The sequence below is a fragment of the Urocitellus parryii genome, chromosome X (assembly GCF_045843805.1).
Source record: "Urocitellus parryii isolate mUroPar1 chromosome X, mUroPar1.hap1, whole genome shotgun sequence".
Classification (NCBI taxonomy): Eukaryota; Metazoa; Chordata; class Mammalia; order Rodentia; family Sciuridae; genus Urocitellus; species Urocitellus parryii.
Genome location: NC_135547.1, coordinates 123,061,859 through 123,076,819, shown reverse-complemented (window position 1 = coordinate 123,076,819; position 14,961 = coordinate 123,061,859). Strand labels below are relative to the sequence as shown.

The window sequence follows — 14,961 nt, the reverse complement described above, 5'->3', positions numbered from 1 at the left end:
CTTCCCCCTTAAACCAGTCCTTGTTCTATCCTGTCAGCCTCTTGTGTTTTCTCCATGCCCCTTTCTTGAATGCTGCTTCCCTATGTGGCCCACTTCTGAAGTCCCATTCTGGTGGACGTCCCTTTGAGCTCCTTCAATGATGCAGCCACATGTGAAAATTGGCATTTAACTCTGAGAATATAGTCTCACCCTCACAAGGCTTGAGAAAAGGAAGGCTATTTGCAGGGTACCACTCCTATGTAGCTGAGACAGAGCCTGACGCAGATCTTCTCAGCCCTATGACTTCCTGCTGTTAACACACTGCTGCTCCTAGCTGGCTCACTTTATAGCCCTCAGGATTATATGCTAAGGGTGGGGCAAATTATACACAATAAATACATGCTTGGGTCTCCTATTAGCGTGGCTGGAATTACTCCTAGATTTCTATGAGTATCTTTGCCTGCTCCCAAAACTATGGTGCCTACTCAGAAGTGATCTGTCCATTGGATTAGGTTATTTTACTTTGCAGATTTTCAATAGGGGAAATAGGACTAAAACAGGTTGTGTTGGGCGGCCCTTCAAAATTGGTTATCAGACTACCTCAACTGGCAGCACAGTGGCACACATCTATACTTCAGAGGCTGAGGCAGGAGGATCACAAGTTCAAGGCTAGCCTGGACAATTTTAGTAAGTTCTTATCTCAAAATACGAAATAAAAAGGGCTGGGGATTTATCTTAGTGATAGGGCACTCCTGAGTTCAATTCCAATACCAGAAATAAGCAAAATTACCACAATATTGAACATACAGCTTTATTTAAGATATTAAATAAATAGAGTAAAAAAAATGACAGTAGCAACTTAACAGGATATTAAGACCATGCTTAGAATTACTTGCTCAAAAGTTATTCAGATATGCTCACAATTAGCACACACACACAAAAAGACTCCAGTTCTATTACTTGCTCTTCCTTGTATATTTACTATTTTACAGTCAAATCAAACACTATTAAAGGACAGGAAAGACCATTCCTGGTCCCCCAGTGTATAGCCAAAAAGGCCAACTGCAAATGTTAATGTAATCTAAACTTCTTTAATAACATTTCTTAAATTGCATTACAGTTTTTTACAATAGAGATCAACAGGTCCATTTAACCCTTAGTTTACTGTCTTCAGAGAGAGGAACTACAAGAACATAAGGACATGGAGGCAATGTTTCACTGTGGCCTATAACTGGTCTACTTTTCATACATGGGTCCAGGATTCTAGAACTATAGTAGGATCCTATTCCTACCCTCTGACAGAGGCAGGCATGCAACATTTAGCACTGCAAAATCTTTCTGCTTCAGCTTCTTGAGTAATACTATGTACTATAAAGTTTTATAACATCTCCAAATATACAGTCAATGTATGTGCTATCAAGCTCATTCACTTCTGGAGAATCTTTTTGTCTACCCAATCTTGAATTTTTTGTTTTTTAATGAATTTTTATATCAAGATCAGGAAAGTCAAAAGCTTATTCTTGATTTATTAAGATTATTGATAAAAAGCTCTTTATAAATAACATTTCACAAGCAAATTGTTGATAATCCACATGAAACAGAATGTAACTACTTATAAAGAAATTCTATTAGATTTAGATAAATTGAGACAAGTAAAAGTTTTCCAGACTATTTAATCAAGTTACTTACAATGTACACATTCCTGAGTATACCCCATTGTGGTGACACAGTTTACTTCAGAATTTTTCTGCATTCAGCTTAAAAGATGTTTCTTTCCAAGAAACTGAACTTTTCTGTCAAATGCGCTTGATCGAATAGGAGAATTGGGTTCATAAAATGGATTCATTGCAAACTAGGAAAGAAGAAGGTATTGGTTTGTCAAAGCAAAAAGGCTGATAAATCAAGTCTCTAAATTATTTAAAACTTTTAAATTAAAATTCATCAAAGAGGGGCTAGAGTTGTGGCTCAGTGGTAGAGCACTTGCCTGATATGTGTGAGGCCCTGGGTTTGATCCTCAGCACTACATATGAATAAATAAATAAAATAAAAGGTCCATTGGCAACTAAAAAATATTTTTTTTAAAAATTCATCAAAGATTGGTCTGGGGTTCTAGCTCAGTGGTACCCATGAGGCACTGGGTTCGATTCTCAGCACTACATAAAAATAAATCAATAAAATAAAGGTATTGTGTCCATCTAACTAAAAAAATCTATTTAAAAAAATTCATCAAAGATATTCAAAACAAGTCTGAATACCACATTTTTAGGTTTCACTGAAAATGCTCCATTGTTAAACATTAATGTCCCCTTGAGAAAATTTTTTGTTTTGGTGTTTTAGTTTTGAGAAGTACCTGTAGCAAAACTAATGGTAGTAGGATAGATATTGTGGGTATAAATTAAATTAATTTTCCAGATTCACCCTGTATGAGAAACACAAACCTACTTGTATTCATACATTACAAATACATGGATTAATCTGTAAGGTCCTTTGGACTACATTAACAAAGGAAAAATTTTGTCATATGTTCAGTGTTAAGAAAAGTTATTCTTGTATGGTAACATTTTTTAATTGGGGTTTTAATATTCTTTAACACAAAGCTAAATGATCAGTTCCTTAGCTAAAGTAAGCACATTATAACATATGTAGGAAAAAATTAATATTAAATGAAATTACTAATAAGGAAAGAAATTACTGATCATCACACCACAATCACTTGATAAGGTATCATTCTTCTCCCTTTGGTGAATATAGTTGAATTTATCAGGGAAGTAGCCTACCAAGAGCTGTTTTCCCAAACACAACTTGTCAGTGAAGACTTGCCTGCTGAGAAAGTTGCCAAAGCTAGTTCTAATTGGGGAAAATCTAGTGTGAAATGAAAAACTGCAAAAAGGAGTTACTTAAAACAGTCTAGTTTCCTGTCAAAGCTAGAATCCTTTTTTATAATCAGATTTTAAAAAATTGGAGAAGATACCATACCTTTATATATAAATCATAGACATCAGTAAAGAAGTTCTTGATTCCATCTTCTTGCCTTATATCATGAAGCATAATAAATCTCATATGTGAAATAATTAAGGTATAATCTTTATTAGAAATGAAAAGTGAAAAAGCAATAATTGCTATGTTACTCAAATTAGTCACATGCATGGTAGTTTGCTATGGAAAAGTTAAATACATAAACTGGGTCTAAAGTCAACTTAGTTTTACCTTAAAGAGAATATAATCTTTAAGTCAGAAATACATACAAAATAAAATCATCCTCAATATGATTCAGATAAACCCGTTTTTCTTTTGGGGGCAGGGGAGGTACTAGGGATTTAAACCAGGGGTGCCACATCCCCAGCCCTTTTTTGAGACAGAGACTTGCTAAGTTGCTTAGGGCCTCACTAAGTTGCTAAGGCTGGTCTTGAACTTATAATCGTCCTGCCTCAGCCTCCCAAGTTGCCAGGATTACAGGCGTGCACCACTGCACCTGGCTAAACCTGAGTTTTATAGATAACTTTAAAATGATCTGTTAAAACACAGTTTTTCCTAAAAGAAAAGTAGCCTAGGGCAGGGTTTGTGGCTCAGTGGTAGAAAAAATAAATAAAATAAAGGTATTGTGTCCAACTATAACTACAAAAACTATTTAAAAAAAGTAACCTATAAATTGAAAATTTTTACCTGATTCTTTGAAACCTATAGACTCAGAGCCTGTATCTGTGCTACATGTTCTATTTGCTAACCCAACCTTAGTTCAGTATCTTTACTAATAAGTTAAGGATATGCCCTGCAGTGACAAATGCTGACACAAACCACTCATTGAATTTGTCCACAGTTTTCAAATACATATTATTTGAAAGCCACATGTTTTCATCCACAAGGTCAAGAGCAGCGTGAGCTATGAATTGGTTCAGATGACGATGATCATCCTAAATGACAGAGAGAAGCAACAGATTAACATTGCAATGTGGTATCAGAAATCCCAATAATTCTATAAATTCTATATGTGGTTTTCTTGTAGGGAAAAACACCATTTGCTTTTACTTCACTTATTATCAAGAGACATAAAAACTTGTTTTCATGTTTTAATTTGATACCTAAAACTCAACAATAACAGAAATAGCCAATAAATGTTTCCAAGAAACTATATTTTTAATATTAAAGGAAGTTACCAAATTCTGTAACCCTTTAAGCATGTGAAAAAATACACTTAAGCGGGGGGGACAGGGAGGTAGGGGGTTGGATTCTCCTGCTTTCAAGCTCACATTTTGAGGTTGGTGGCACATATCTATAATCCCAGTAACCTGAGAGGCTGAGGCAGGAGGATCACAAGTTCAAAGCCAGCCTCAGCGACTTAAGCAAGATCCTGCCTCAAAATATAAAAATAATAAAGGCTACGGGTATGGCTCCGTGATTAAGCACCTATGGGTTCAATACTGGGTACCACAAAAACAAACAAAAAAAAAAAGCAGCTCACATCTTATTAGAGAAAGACATGAAAAACATGTGTCAGGTGAATGTGGATCAAGGTGAACACATTAGGGAGGCTAGGGCCATGGAGATGGCAAAGGACAGTAGTAGAAAATGGGTGTCACACACCATCTCAAGGGCAGGAGACAGCAGAGAGGGCTGGGCTTCCTGAGCAGTGGCACCAGGGAAGCCATAGAGATAGCTAAAGAGTTGGCACTCGTGCTTACCTGCCAGAGGCCTCTTTCAGGCGACTGGAACTTATGTGGCATGGGAATCTGGGAGTGGTAGGAGGCCACACTCAGCCTCAGCTGTGAGCAGTCATCATGTTAACAGCAGAGTATAATCCTGTCAGAGCTGGGAGTGTCCAGTTGGTAAACTGAAATGGCTTAACAGCAGAGAGGGTGGGACTGATCCACCATAATGTGGAGAGGAAGCTCACAATTTGGAATGCAGCCTACTCTGGTGGAATTCTTTCTTTGAAAATGTAGTTTTTAATGAATATCTGTTATAGCCTGAATTGTATCTTCCCCAAAATTCATTTATTGAAATCCTAAGCCCCAGTACCTAAAAATGTGACTTTTGTTGGAAAGAAGGTGACTGCAGATGTGGTTAAGATGAAGCCATAATGGAGTAGGGTGGGCCTCTGATCCAATATAACCAGGGCACTTATAAAAAGGGATTTGGAGACAGACATGCACACAGGAAGACGACCACATGAACACTGGTGCTACAAGCTAAGGAACTACCAGAAACTAGGAAAGAGACCCTGAAAAGACCTTTCCTTAGTGCCTTCAGAGGGCATATGGCCCTGCCACTACCTTAATTGCAGACTTCTGCCTCCTAGAATTATGAGACAATAAATTTCTGTTGTTCTAAGCCCCTTAAGTTCTGGTATTTTGTCACAACAGCTACAGGAAAGTAATACAACCCTTTTGCTAAAAAGACAGTTCCCATGGATAGGCTGAAGGAAGGTTGCAGTTGCCTTGGAATCCGTTGTACAGCTAAAGTATGTTTACTTCACTTATGTTGCCATGACGAAGTTAATTGAATCCTTAGAGTAATGGATGTATTTTGTGTCTGGCTCACAACAGTGTTTTCCATGACTTCACACTAATGATCACACTTGAAAGAATGGGTATGAATGGTAGAAATGCTTTAAGATAATAAGTGGTCACAGGAGAAAGAAATAAGACCAAGTGAATCGATAAAGTGTTTTTATATATGCTACTCTGTCCATCACAAGTCCGCTAGAGAGAACAAAAATTGTATAGAAGCAGCAATGTCCCACAAAGCAATTATAGCTGTAAAGATACCTCCAAAATTTTAATGTACAACATTCTCATAAGACTGTGGGAAAACAATGTTGCAACAATACGAGGTAGAAAATACCTCCAATTTCATATTTTGGTGGCAAGATTTGACCAGTTAAAAAGTATCTTATGCTTAAGAGTGTGCATTATGATTAATTTAAAAAATCAGCTCGTCCTAAAGGACATTGAAGCCTATTTGTGGAGGCCAGGAGAAACATAGTGTATTTCTCATCAACTTATTAGGAATATGTACTATTACAAAAAGATGGAGGGGATTGAACTGTTTTCTCTCTCCTTTTTTAATGGTACTGGGGATTGAATGGAGGCCTCACACAAGCTAGGCAAGTGCTCTACCATTGAGCTACGTACCTCCCCAGCCTTATTTATTTTTGAGACAGGGTCTTGTCTCAATAAATTGCCCAAATAAGAGCTGGCCTCAAACTTGTGATCCTCTTGCCTCAACTTCCAGAGTAGCTGGGATTACACGTGTGTGCCACCATGCCCAGAAGGATTGGGCTACTCTCATCTCAAGACTCTATGACTGTTTGAATGGTTGGTAATATGTTCTTGAACCAAGCTTATTTCTTTTTCTTGGTACTGGGGATTGAAACCACTGAGATACATCCCCAAGATGAGCTACATCGTGGGGATGAGATACATCCCAAAGTCTTTTTTATTTTTCGAGACAGGGTCTCACTGAGTTGTCAAGGCTGGCCTCAAACTTGCAATCCTTCTCTCTCAGCCTCCTAGGTTGCTGAGATTACAAGTATGCACCACTGTACCCAGCCCAAGCTTATTTTCCTGGACCTATCCCTGACAATAAAAAAGTCAAGGGGCCTAACCTCTGGTACTGCTTTCAGAATTACCTGCACACAGCCAGGTAGTCTCTGGAGAAGAGACCACACAGACACTACCCAGCACAGCAGTGCTACAGGCACTGAAAACAAGGTGCTGTAGATTCAGTGACAGCAAGACATGGGAGCAAGGGTCTTTTTTAACCCTCTCATGTATATAAATTGATCTACTATGTCTGTCCTGATGGAAAAATGTGATTCAGTGAAACAGAATGGACTTCCATGGCATTTTCAGGCAGCAAGGACTATTCATCCAGACCCACTACAGGTGGATTGTCTTTCCATGCATTTAAGAAGCAGCACTTCATAGAGGGTGACATAGTGAACTTAATATTATAGGAAAGAGACCTGGGCATCATGCTAGTCTGTACTAAGTGTATGCTGAATTGAAGGTTGAATAACTAATTTCAAAGACATCTCCTAGCTGGCTTCTATCAGTCTGTGGGCCTCCAGAGAGACCCTCATTTAACTGTGGTAGACTTGAGTTGCTTCATCTGTCCAGATCGATTCCATTTCTAAAATCATACTATACCATACTATTACAAGAGCATAAAAATTTTCATGTGGAATTTAAGCTTTCATACGCACTTTGGATTCTGCTTTCCCAGCTGGCAAAAATTCCATTTCAAAAACTGGATTATCATGGTGGCCAACAATTACAAAGTAGAAGCTTCCAGACATTATCTTCAATATATGGCTCCTAATTAAATTAAATAAAAAATAATATATTTTTAGTACTCAATACTGAATGAAATCCAAAAATGATTAACACAAACTCTATAATTTTTTAAATTTAAACTTCACATTGTAGAGGAGAATGCCACTGAGTTTGACATGCTTTCCAGTATATTATCATATACATGTGCCTTTTGGATTATACAAATTAGATATTTATGATATATCCTATAGAATATAATATACTGAGAATCCAATATACTGTATATCCAGAGGGAAACTGAAAAGCCTCTAATATGAAATCACAAAGATAACATTTTTATGATCTGAAAGTTTGGAACATTCAGCTCAAGGAATCCTGTATCTGACGGAGTTCCATTTAGTTTGGACTGAACCAGTTAGCCTGCACATCAACACCTGGGAAGATTAATAGAGGATGGTGAATAGTTAAGTACAATGGAATGTGGAAAAGATGAAAGCAATAATTAGCTTGCCATGGAAATTTCCAGGAGGCATCCTTCAGAAGAAGCTAAAAACAACTGTATCACACACATGTATACATAAAGGAGACACTATAGCATTTGTTTACAAATTGTATACTTTGTCTTCTTTCTACCTAAAGGATGTGTGCTACAAATTTAAGTCTGCAAATGCAAGAGCCTATGATATGCCTCTTCATACACCAATTTATAAGGAAGAAACAATTCTGTATTCCAGAAAAAAATGGAAGAAATAATCCAAAAGGAAAAAATTCTGAGGCATTGAGATCTTGGAACTAGGGTTAAGGGTTGACTAAAGAAAACAAAACAAAACTAAGAAACTGGGCAGGGATAGTCAGTTATTCCAGGCTTTAGATGCACAGAAAGACAGATGATGGCTTGGTGGGGAGAGGAGTGGGGGTGGATGGATTTACACATTTGTATTTTTAGAAGAAGAGCTTTGGAGTTAAACAAAGCCAGGTTCAAGTCTAGCTCTGCCTCTTATTAGCAATGTGACCACAGGCATGGTCCTCCTTCTCCCAGTTTCTGTTTCTTCATCTGTGTAACAGGGATAACATCATAGTTTCCTCATCGTGTGCTTGTAAGGATGCCAAATCTAATGCATGCTGTCTGGTTCACAGTGATTATCTAGAACAACATGGAAGAGTATATACACTCCAGGAGGTAGCATCTAGTAACTCCTCAATGTGTGGAGGGAATCCAGTTAACTGGGAGTATCCAGTCAGCATCCTGGACATCTGGGACAGATAGAGCCTAAGACTCACCAAACCTCACCAGGCCTTCTGCTGATTCACACAGAACATGCACTGAAATCAGAAATCTGAAATCTGTTTCCTAATCAGGAAATCAGGGCCTAGTTGACACTTTTAACTTGACTTGGTACTTTTAACTATGACTATGGAGAAAAGGTAGATAAACTCCTTTGGCATGATGAAGTAGGATTTTAAATGTTATTTGGGGCAGGGGCTGACATGCTATAGACTGCTAGTCAAATCTAGCCTCATGCATCCTCTTACTATTGTCTAAGGCTGCTTTTACCCTTCAATGGCAGAGCTGAACAGCTGCAATAGAGACCATCAGGCCCTTTAGAAAAAAGTTTGTCCCTGTTTTAGGGGAAAGATATGAAAAAGATTCAAATAATAAAACTGAATAACAAAGATAAGCAGGAATGATACAACAGCTATGCAAAACTAGGGGAATTGGCAACAAATCTCCAATGGAAGTGCAGGAAGAGCAAAAGGAATTTGTAATTTGAACCAATAATGATATCATAAACTCTTGTTGGAAGAGGCTTCAGAGCTGGAGTTTCCCAAGGGAAGGGCTTACTTTCTTCAGCACAAACATTTAAACAGCAATAGGAGAAAACACACAAACACCAAACTTAAGCAGCAGAATGAAATACATGTATACATTCCTCTCCAGACTCTCACCCATTTATGGAATCCACCAATGGGAGAGATGCACAGTGTTTGAGCATAGCATGAAGAGTTCTGTTAAAAACCACCCAGTTGAGCAGATGAGACAGTTTTCCTTACCTACATTCTATTCTTGACTTGAGCTGCCAATAATTTGATTTCACAAACTGCTCAAGTAAGAAGGGTTGTAGTTCTCCACCCAATTCTACTGAAGAAAACCTGCCAGGTGAAGCAGAACAACTGAAAACCTTGGGAGAAAATAACCCCATTGTCTCAGGAACAGAACACCTGCAATTACTTGCAGGCTCACTACCACTGGGTAATAATGGGTAAAGGTGAGACAAACTATTGCTGTCCAATATACTGAACTTTCTGCAAGGATGGAAATGTTCTATAACTACACTGTCCAAAATGGGAGCCAGTAGCATTTGAAATGTGGCCAGTGTGACTGCAAAACTAAGTTTGAAAATTTAGTTAATTTTAATTAATTTAAACATAAATAGCCACATGTGGCTAATGGCTACAATACAGAAGAGCACAACTACAGATCAATGATTGTAAACTCTTATAAATATAAAAGTTCAGCAATCTTTTCTACCCACAAAGCAAGTATTACTCAGAATTCCAATATATAAAATAAATTATATAAAGCAATCGATATGGTTAAAATGCCTGTTGGCATGAGTCTGCTCAATTTTCCCATCACCTTAATAGAGGCCCTTGAAACATCTCCAAGGATGGCCAGGTCTAGAGGTAAGGAGGTAGCTACACAGAATTTGGGAATTAAACTGGGGAGCTGAGGAAGAGAGAAGAATCTAGCATAGTTTCCAAATGCCTTGCTCAGGTGATCATGCTCAACAGTGCCCCTCTCTTGAGAAGTCCTAATCTATGGAACCTGTATGTCAGTATTCCTGGCAAAGAGGCTTTAAGGTTGCAGATGGAATTAACGCTGCTCGTCAGCTGACCCTGAGATAGGAGATTATTCTGGCTTATCCAAGTGGGCCCAATATAATCACAAGCATCCTTAAATACGGAAGAGGGCAGCAGAGGAGGAAAATCAGAGGGAAATGTAGGCACACAGATGGTCACAAAGCTACAGTGTTCAGGGCTTTGAAAATGGAGGATTAAGCCAAAGCCAAGGGATGCAGGTGACTTCTTAAAGCTGGAAAACACAAGGAAACAGATTCTCCTCAGAGTTTCCAAAAGGAACACTGCCCTGCTGATCAGTGAGACCTGTGTCAAATTTCTATCTACAAAACCGTAAGGTAATATATTTGTTATATTAAGCCACTGAAGTTGTGGCAATATTAAGGCAGCAGTAGGAAACCTGTGGGTATGAGAAAAAAGGCAGTGTCAGCACATGGGTAGAAGGCATGTTTTATGAAGAGACAGGAGACAAAGGGATTTCACTTATCAGGAGCATGGGTTTCAAAATACATAAAAGGTATTGTGGGAGGCCATGATATACCAATGTGAAGATAACCACAGCAACATGGGAAAGACAATGTGGAAATAAACAGAGCCTATATTTTTTTCCACCACATATCCATAATCACAAGATGCCCAATGCTTGCAGAATGGAACTGCAGAGAAGGGGCTGTAATCTAGACTATGATGTTTTTCAGATGCTGCTGGAACGCAGGAATTTGGAACAAGGTGGGATTTCAGCATTAAGTAGCCTCAACACTGAAATGAACTGATAGCTCTCAGGACTCTCGGTGATCAACACTGTTTGTGAAAGGTTACTAAAGTTTGACAAGGGACTAGACTTGATGGCTGCTGAGGAGAGCCAGAACTCTCACTTGTGGTAGAATGGGTCCCTGGTGGCTAGGGAGACTTGATCCTCTTTTTGAGAGGGAGACAATTAAAGAAATCAACTTGGTGATATGAGGTGCTCTCTGGCTACCTTAAAGAGGACAGATAAATGATGTAGAAAGCAGGTCACTAACTAGTAATGAATATAACAGGACCAGAAATCTGTGAGCCTAGAATCAGAAGGGCAAAAGCCCATAAGAAACTGAAAAAGTGTGAAATATATTAAAATATATATTTTTTTAAAAAGCCTTTTTTAGGTTTTGATGAGGAAAGAGTAGAGGAAAAAGGTCAACTGCTTCAAGTACATGGTACATACTGAAGAGGACACAGATCTCCTTAACTTCCATTTTTTGTTAGAATAACTTTCAAACAGCAAGCATGGAAGAAAGCAAGTTAGGCAGGATGCAAATTTCAAGGTAGGCATGTTAAGAAAATAGGCATTTCAATAAATCTACGTCTTCGGGTCCTAACAAATTATATAGCTTGGATTAACAAATATTGTGTATTAGTAACATTTGAGTAAGCCCTGGTATATAAAAGTGTCATAACCTCAGAGAAAGATAAATGCTACTACTTTCAGAAACAGGAAAAAAGTTGTCTCCTAGTCTATAACCGGGCACCTTCAAAGACACTAATACAACAGAAATATGTATTAAATTTCCATTTTTGGCCAGATACTGTGTCAGGAGCTTTTATTATAAGTTCATTAATATGAATACCTAGAAGAAATAGATTAGGTTATTATTTATTCACATACTCCACTTATACTGAGAACAAGTCATGCAAAATTTACATTTTGTTTTGGAAGGGAAATATGGTACGTAGACAGTAAATCATTTTTTGCCAGTATCTAAGAACAAACTGGAGACCTATAGCCTGGGTGATATTAGAGTCTTGCTAGAATGATACACAGTATGAAAACAGATGCAGTCTTATTCACTGTGATAACCCCAGAGCTACAAAAGTGCCAGAGGTCCAGTAAGCATTGATTATTTGCTGAATAAAGGATGACTCACTTGAGTGTCAGGACCTGAAGAACACTGCATATTTATTCTATGTCAATTTATGGCCCAGGGTCTCTAAGGAGGCTTTGAGGTTGACCTTAACCTAGTCTAGGTCAGCATTTAAACTAACTTGGACAAAACTTACCACATTCAAGGTAACACTAAAGGCAGATAATTTATTAGATGGTAAAATAGGGAGCCAGGCATGGGGTGCATGCCTATAATCTCAGCAACTGTCACAAAATAAAAAAAGGGCTAGGGATGTAGTTCAGTGGTAGAGTGTCTCTGAGTTAGATCCTCAGTACCCTGCCCCCAAAGAATTATTTTAAAACTCCATTGCTAGGAAAGTCAGGTGAAACTAACAAGATAATTTAAGAGGATGAAAAATAGAGCCCTGCAAGTGGGTTTAAAAAAATAATAATAACTGCACGGCAACAAGAGGAGGGAAACCTAGATTAAAAGCAAATCTACCCAAAGTTTTAATTTTGCAAGCTCAGTTAATAGGTAGCAGTTTGATATGATGGTCAAAAAAACAAACAATTTTAGGCTGCACTGAGAGAAAGACAATGTCTAAGCAAGGTTGGGAAAGAGTTGAAGTCCTCTTTATTAATAACATCATCTTTGGGCAAGGTACTCAGTTCTGGGAATCACAGAGATCAATAACTCTAAACTATTTTGGGGGGGGAGGGTGGGATCTAGGCTAGAGAATGCTCTGGAAACAAGAGGAACTGAAGATGTTGCGGTGAGGGGGAGACTGCTTGTGTGTGTGTGCGTGTGTGTGTGCACGCGCAGCACAATACTCTATGCTATCTAATAGAAAAGGGATTTGAGTTAGGGATGGCAAAGGGTTTCTTCTAGTGAATGAATTCTAACAAACTGGTACTATCAAACAGGAACTGGTGCTGCGAAAGAAACTAAGACAAAGTGATGTCAGCAGTTAATTGCTGTGATCAATTATTCATGTCTGCTATAGGGAGTGCAGTGCCTACATGAGTGTCAAATATTTAGACTCTGGATTGGAAAGACATTTCAAACAGCTCTGTAGGCCAAGCTCAGGGCTACTTTGAAGTTACAAGGAAGCTAGAAATGTGTAAGGGGTGGTTTGAAGACCACCAGTATCAGAGTGGGAGGATGATCTCAATTAACTTAAAATTCCCTTCCAACTCTTAAGAATTTTAAACTGCAGAGAAATGCAAGGCAAAACTCATGCATCCCAGTTCCAAAGCCAACCATTTCTTACAAAAAAGTTCTTTACAGCCTTTATAGAGGAACTTAACTGCCCTGTGCTCCTGAGAGCAGTGGTTTCAGTTGTTCCATAGACCTGGGGCTGCAAGACTCCAGCGGTGTGGCAAGGGACCTGATTATTGCAATAAGTGGGTTTAAAAAAAATGAATATTATTGATAAGTATCTAATGGGAAATCTTTCATTAATGTTATAAGCAATTTCCCCACCCCTAAGTGGGTTAATGCTGACTCTTAGAACATTTTACCTAATCCTATTTCAACTCTGTGACCAAAAGATGGGGTTGGGAGTGTCTTCAGGCCTTTTTAAACAGTGAGCATATGATTCTACTTTTTAACAGTAAATATCAACACTTATCAGAACACTGTTTTCATTGTTTCACTGTTCTGCTCAAAAGCCTTAATGTTTCTCAACTACAACATCATGTACTAATACCCCAAACAGATTCCCACACTGTCTTTTCTCAACTTTATTGTTCACCTCTGATAGAGCTGAGACCGCCTACTTACTTTTCCTCTAAAACTCACTTTGGATTACATCCACTCCAGACTGTTCTTACTTCTTTGTGCTTGGAATGCTCTCCCTAATTCTGTACAACCCTTTCCCATTCTTTAATGTACAACTAAGTCCCTCTTCCACAATTATTTCCAACCCAAACCTATAGGCTTTTCACCTCCTCTGAAGTGTTACTCTTGCTGGCTTTTAGATACTTAAAACTTTTCACAGCCAGGGATCAAACCTCATTGTACTCTTCAGTACTGTGCAAAAAGCTGACACTGACCCAATTTTGTCCTCATAGGACTTAAATACCTTATGTCCCCAGGGCACGACTTTGGGAGCCAGGACATAATCCGCACCCCCACCCCATTCCTTTGCACATTTCCCCCTTCCAGCAAAGCTCTCCTCAGTGCTCATCATTCAAATCCTCCCTATCAAGGCATTGATTAGTTACACTTTTTCCACAGATATGTCCTTGATTACTTTCATCTTAAACTGCCTCCGCTTTTTATAAACTGTTTACCCAGTCTACAAGGCATCTTCGTTCTTCAATTCATTGGCTGCGCTATTTTCTTACTGGTGAGAGATCTGGTTCCTTTTCTTTCTAATTAAACTTGAGCATCTTGCGGGATCGAGCTCACCTTTTTAAAATCTTGCTCAGAGCACACAACGGCGGAAATTCTATGAAAGCTCAGCTCCGTGGTTCTCAAAAACTGGGGGCGATTTTGCCTCCCAGAGGTTGTTTGGCAATGTCGGGAGACTTGGTTCTCATACCTGTGCGCGTGAGGGCCGAGAGCTACTGGCTTTTAGACGGTACAGACCGGGGACGCTGTGACTATCTTACGATGCACAGGACTGCCTCCTACAACAAAGAATTTTCCAGCTCCACATAGCAATAATGCCGTGGTTAAGAAACACTGGGTTAGCTGAAGGACCTAGTGAGAGCCAAGTCTCCGAAAAGGCGGACGTTTGCAGATCGAAACACAGTGTGGATTGCCTGGTGGGCTAACTGAATCGGCTGGCCAAGGCCGGGGCGGGGTGGAGGTACAAGACCAATATGCGCTTCACGTGGAGCCTGGGACGTCCCCCAAGGACCCGGAGCGCCCGCCCCCCACTCGCTCCAACCCCTACCTGTAGTGAAAGGCAGATAATGGAAACGCCCAGTCAGTTCGCGCCACAGAGACCCGCGCTCCCCAGCTTCAGTCAGGACTCCAGG

At 39.1% G+C, this 14,961-nt stretch overlaps 1 protein-coding gene across 3 annotated transcripts in view; it reads right to left on the bottom strand.

The window, feature by feature from the left end:
• Window positions 1-14,961, bottom strand: part of Trappc2 (trafficking protein particle complex subunit 2) — an 18,571-nt gene extending 3,610 nt beyond the window's left edge. Inside the window, exons 1-5 of one of the 3 annotated variants that reach the window (XR_013342533.1) lie at window positions 14,877-14,961; window positions 7,184-7,295; window positions 3,747-3,890; window positions 2,956-3,042; window positions 1,669-1,831 (exon numbers count right to left, since the gene is read on the bottom strand). Coding sequence is in view for 2 of the 3 variants with exons in the window: in XM_077793753.1 (XP_077649879.1) it covers window positions 1,733-1,831; window positions 2,956-3,042; window positions 3,747-3,890; window positions 7,184-7,276 (423 nt within the window). In the remaining variant the exon portion in view is untranslated. Of the gene's footprint in view, window positions 1-1,233; window positions 1,832-2,955; window positions 3,043-3,746; window positions 3,891-7,183; window positions 7,296-14,386; window positions 14,474-14,876 lie in introns of those variants that run through there. The other 2 variants (XM_077793753.1, XM_077793754.1) reach the window with 2 other exon arrangements.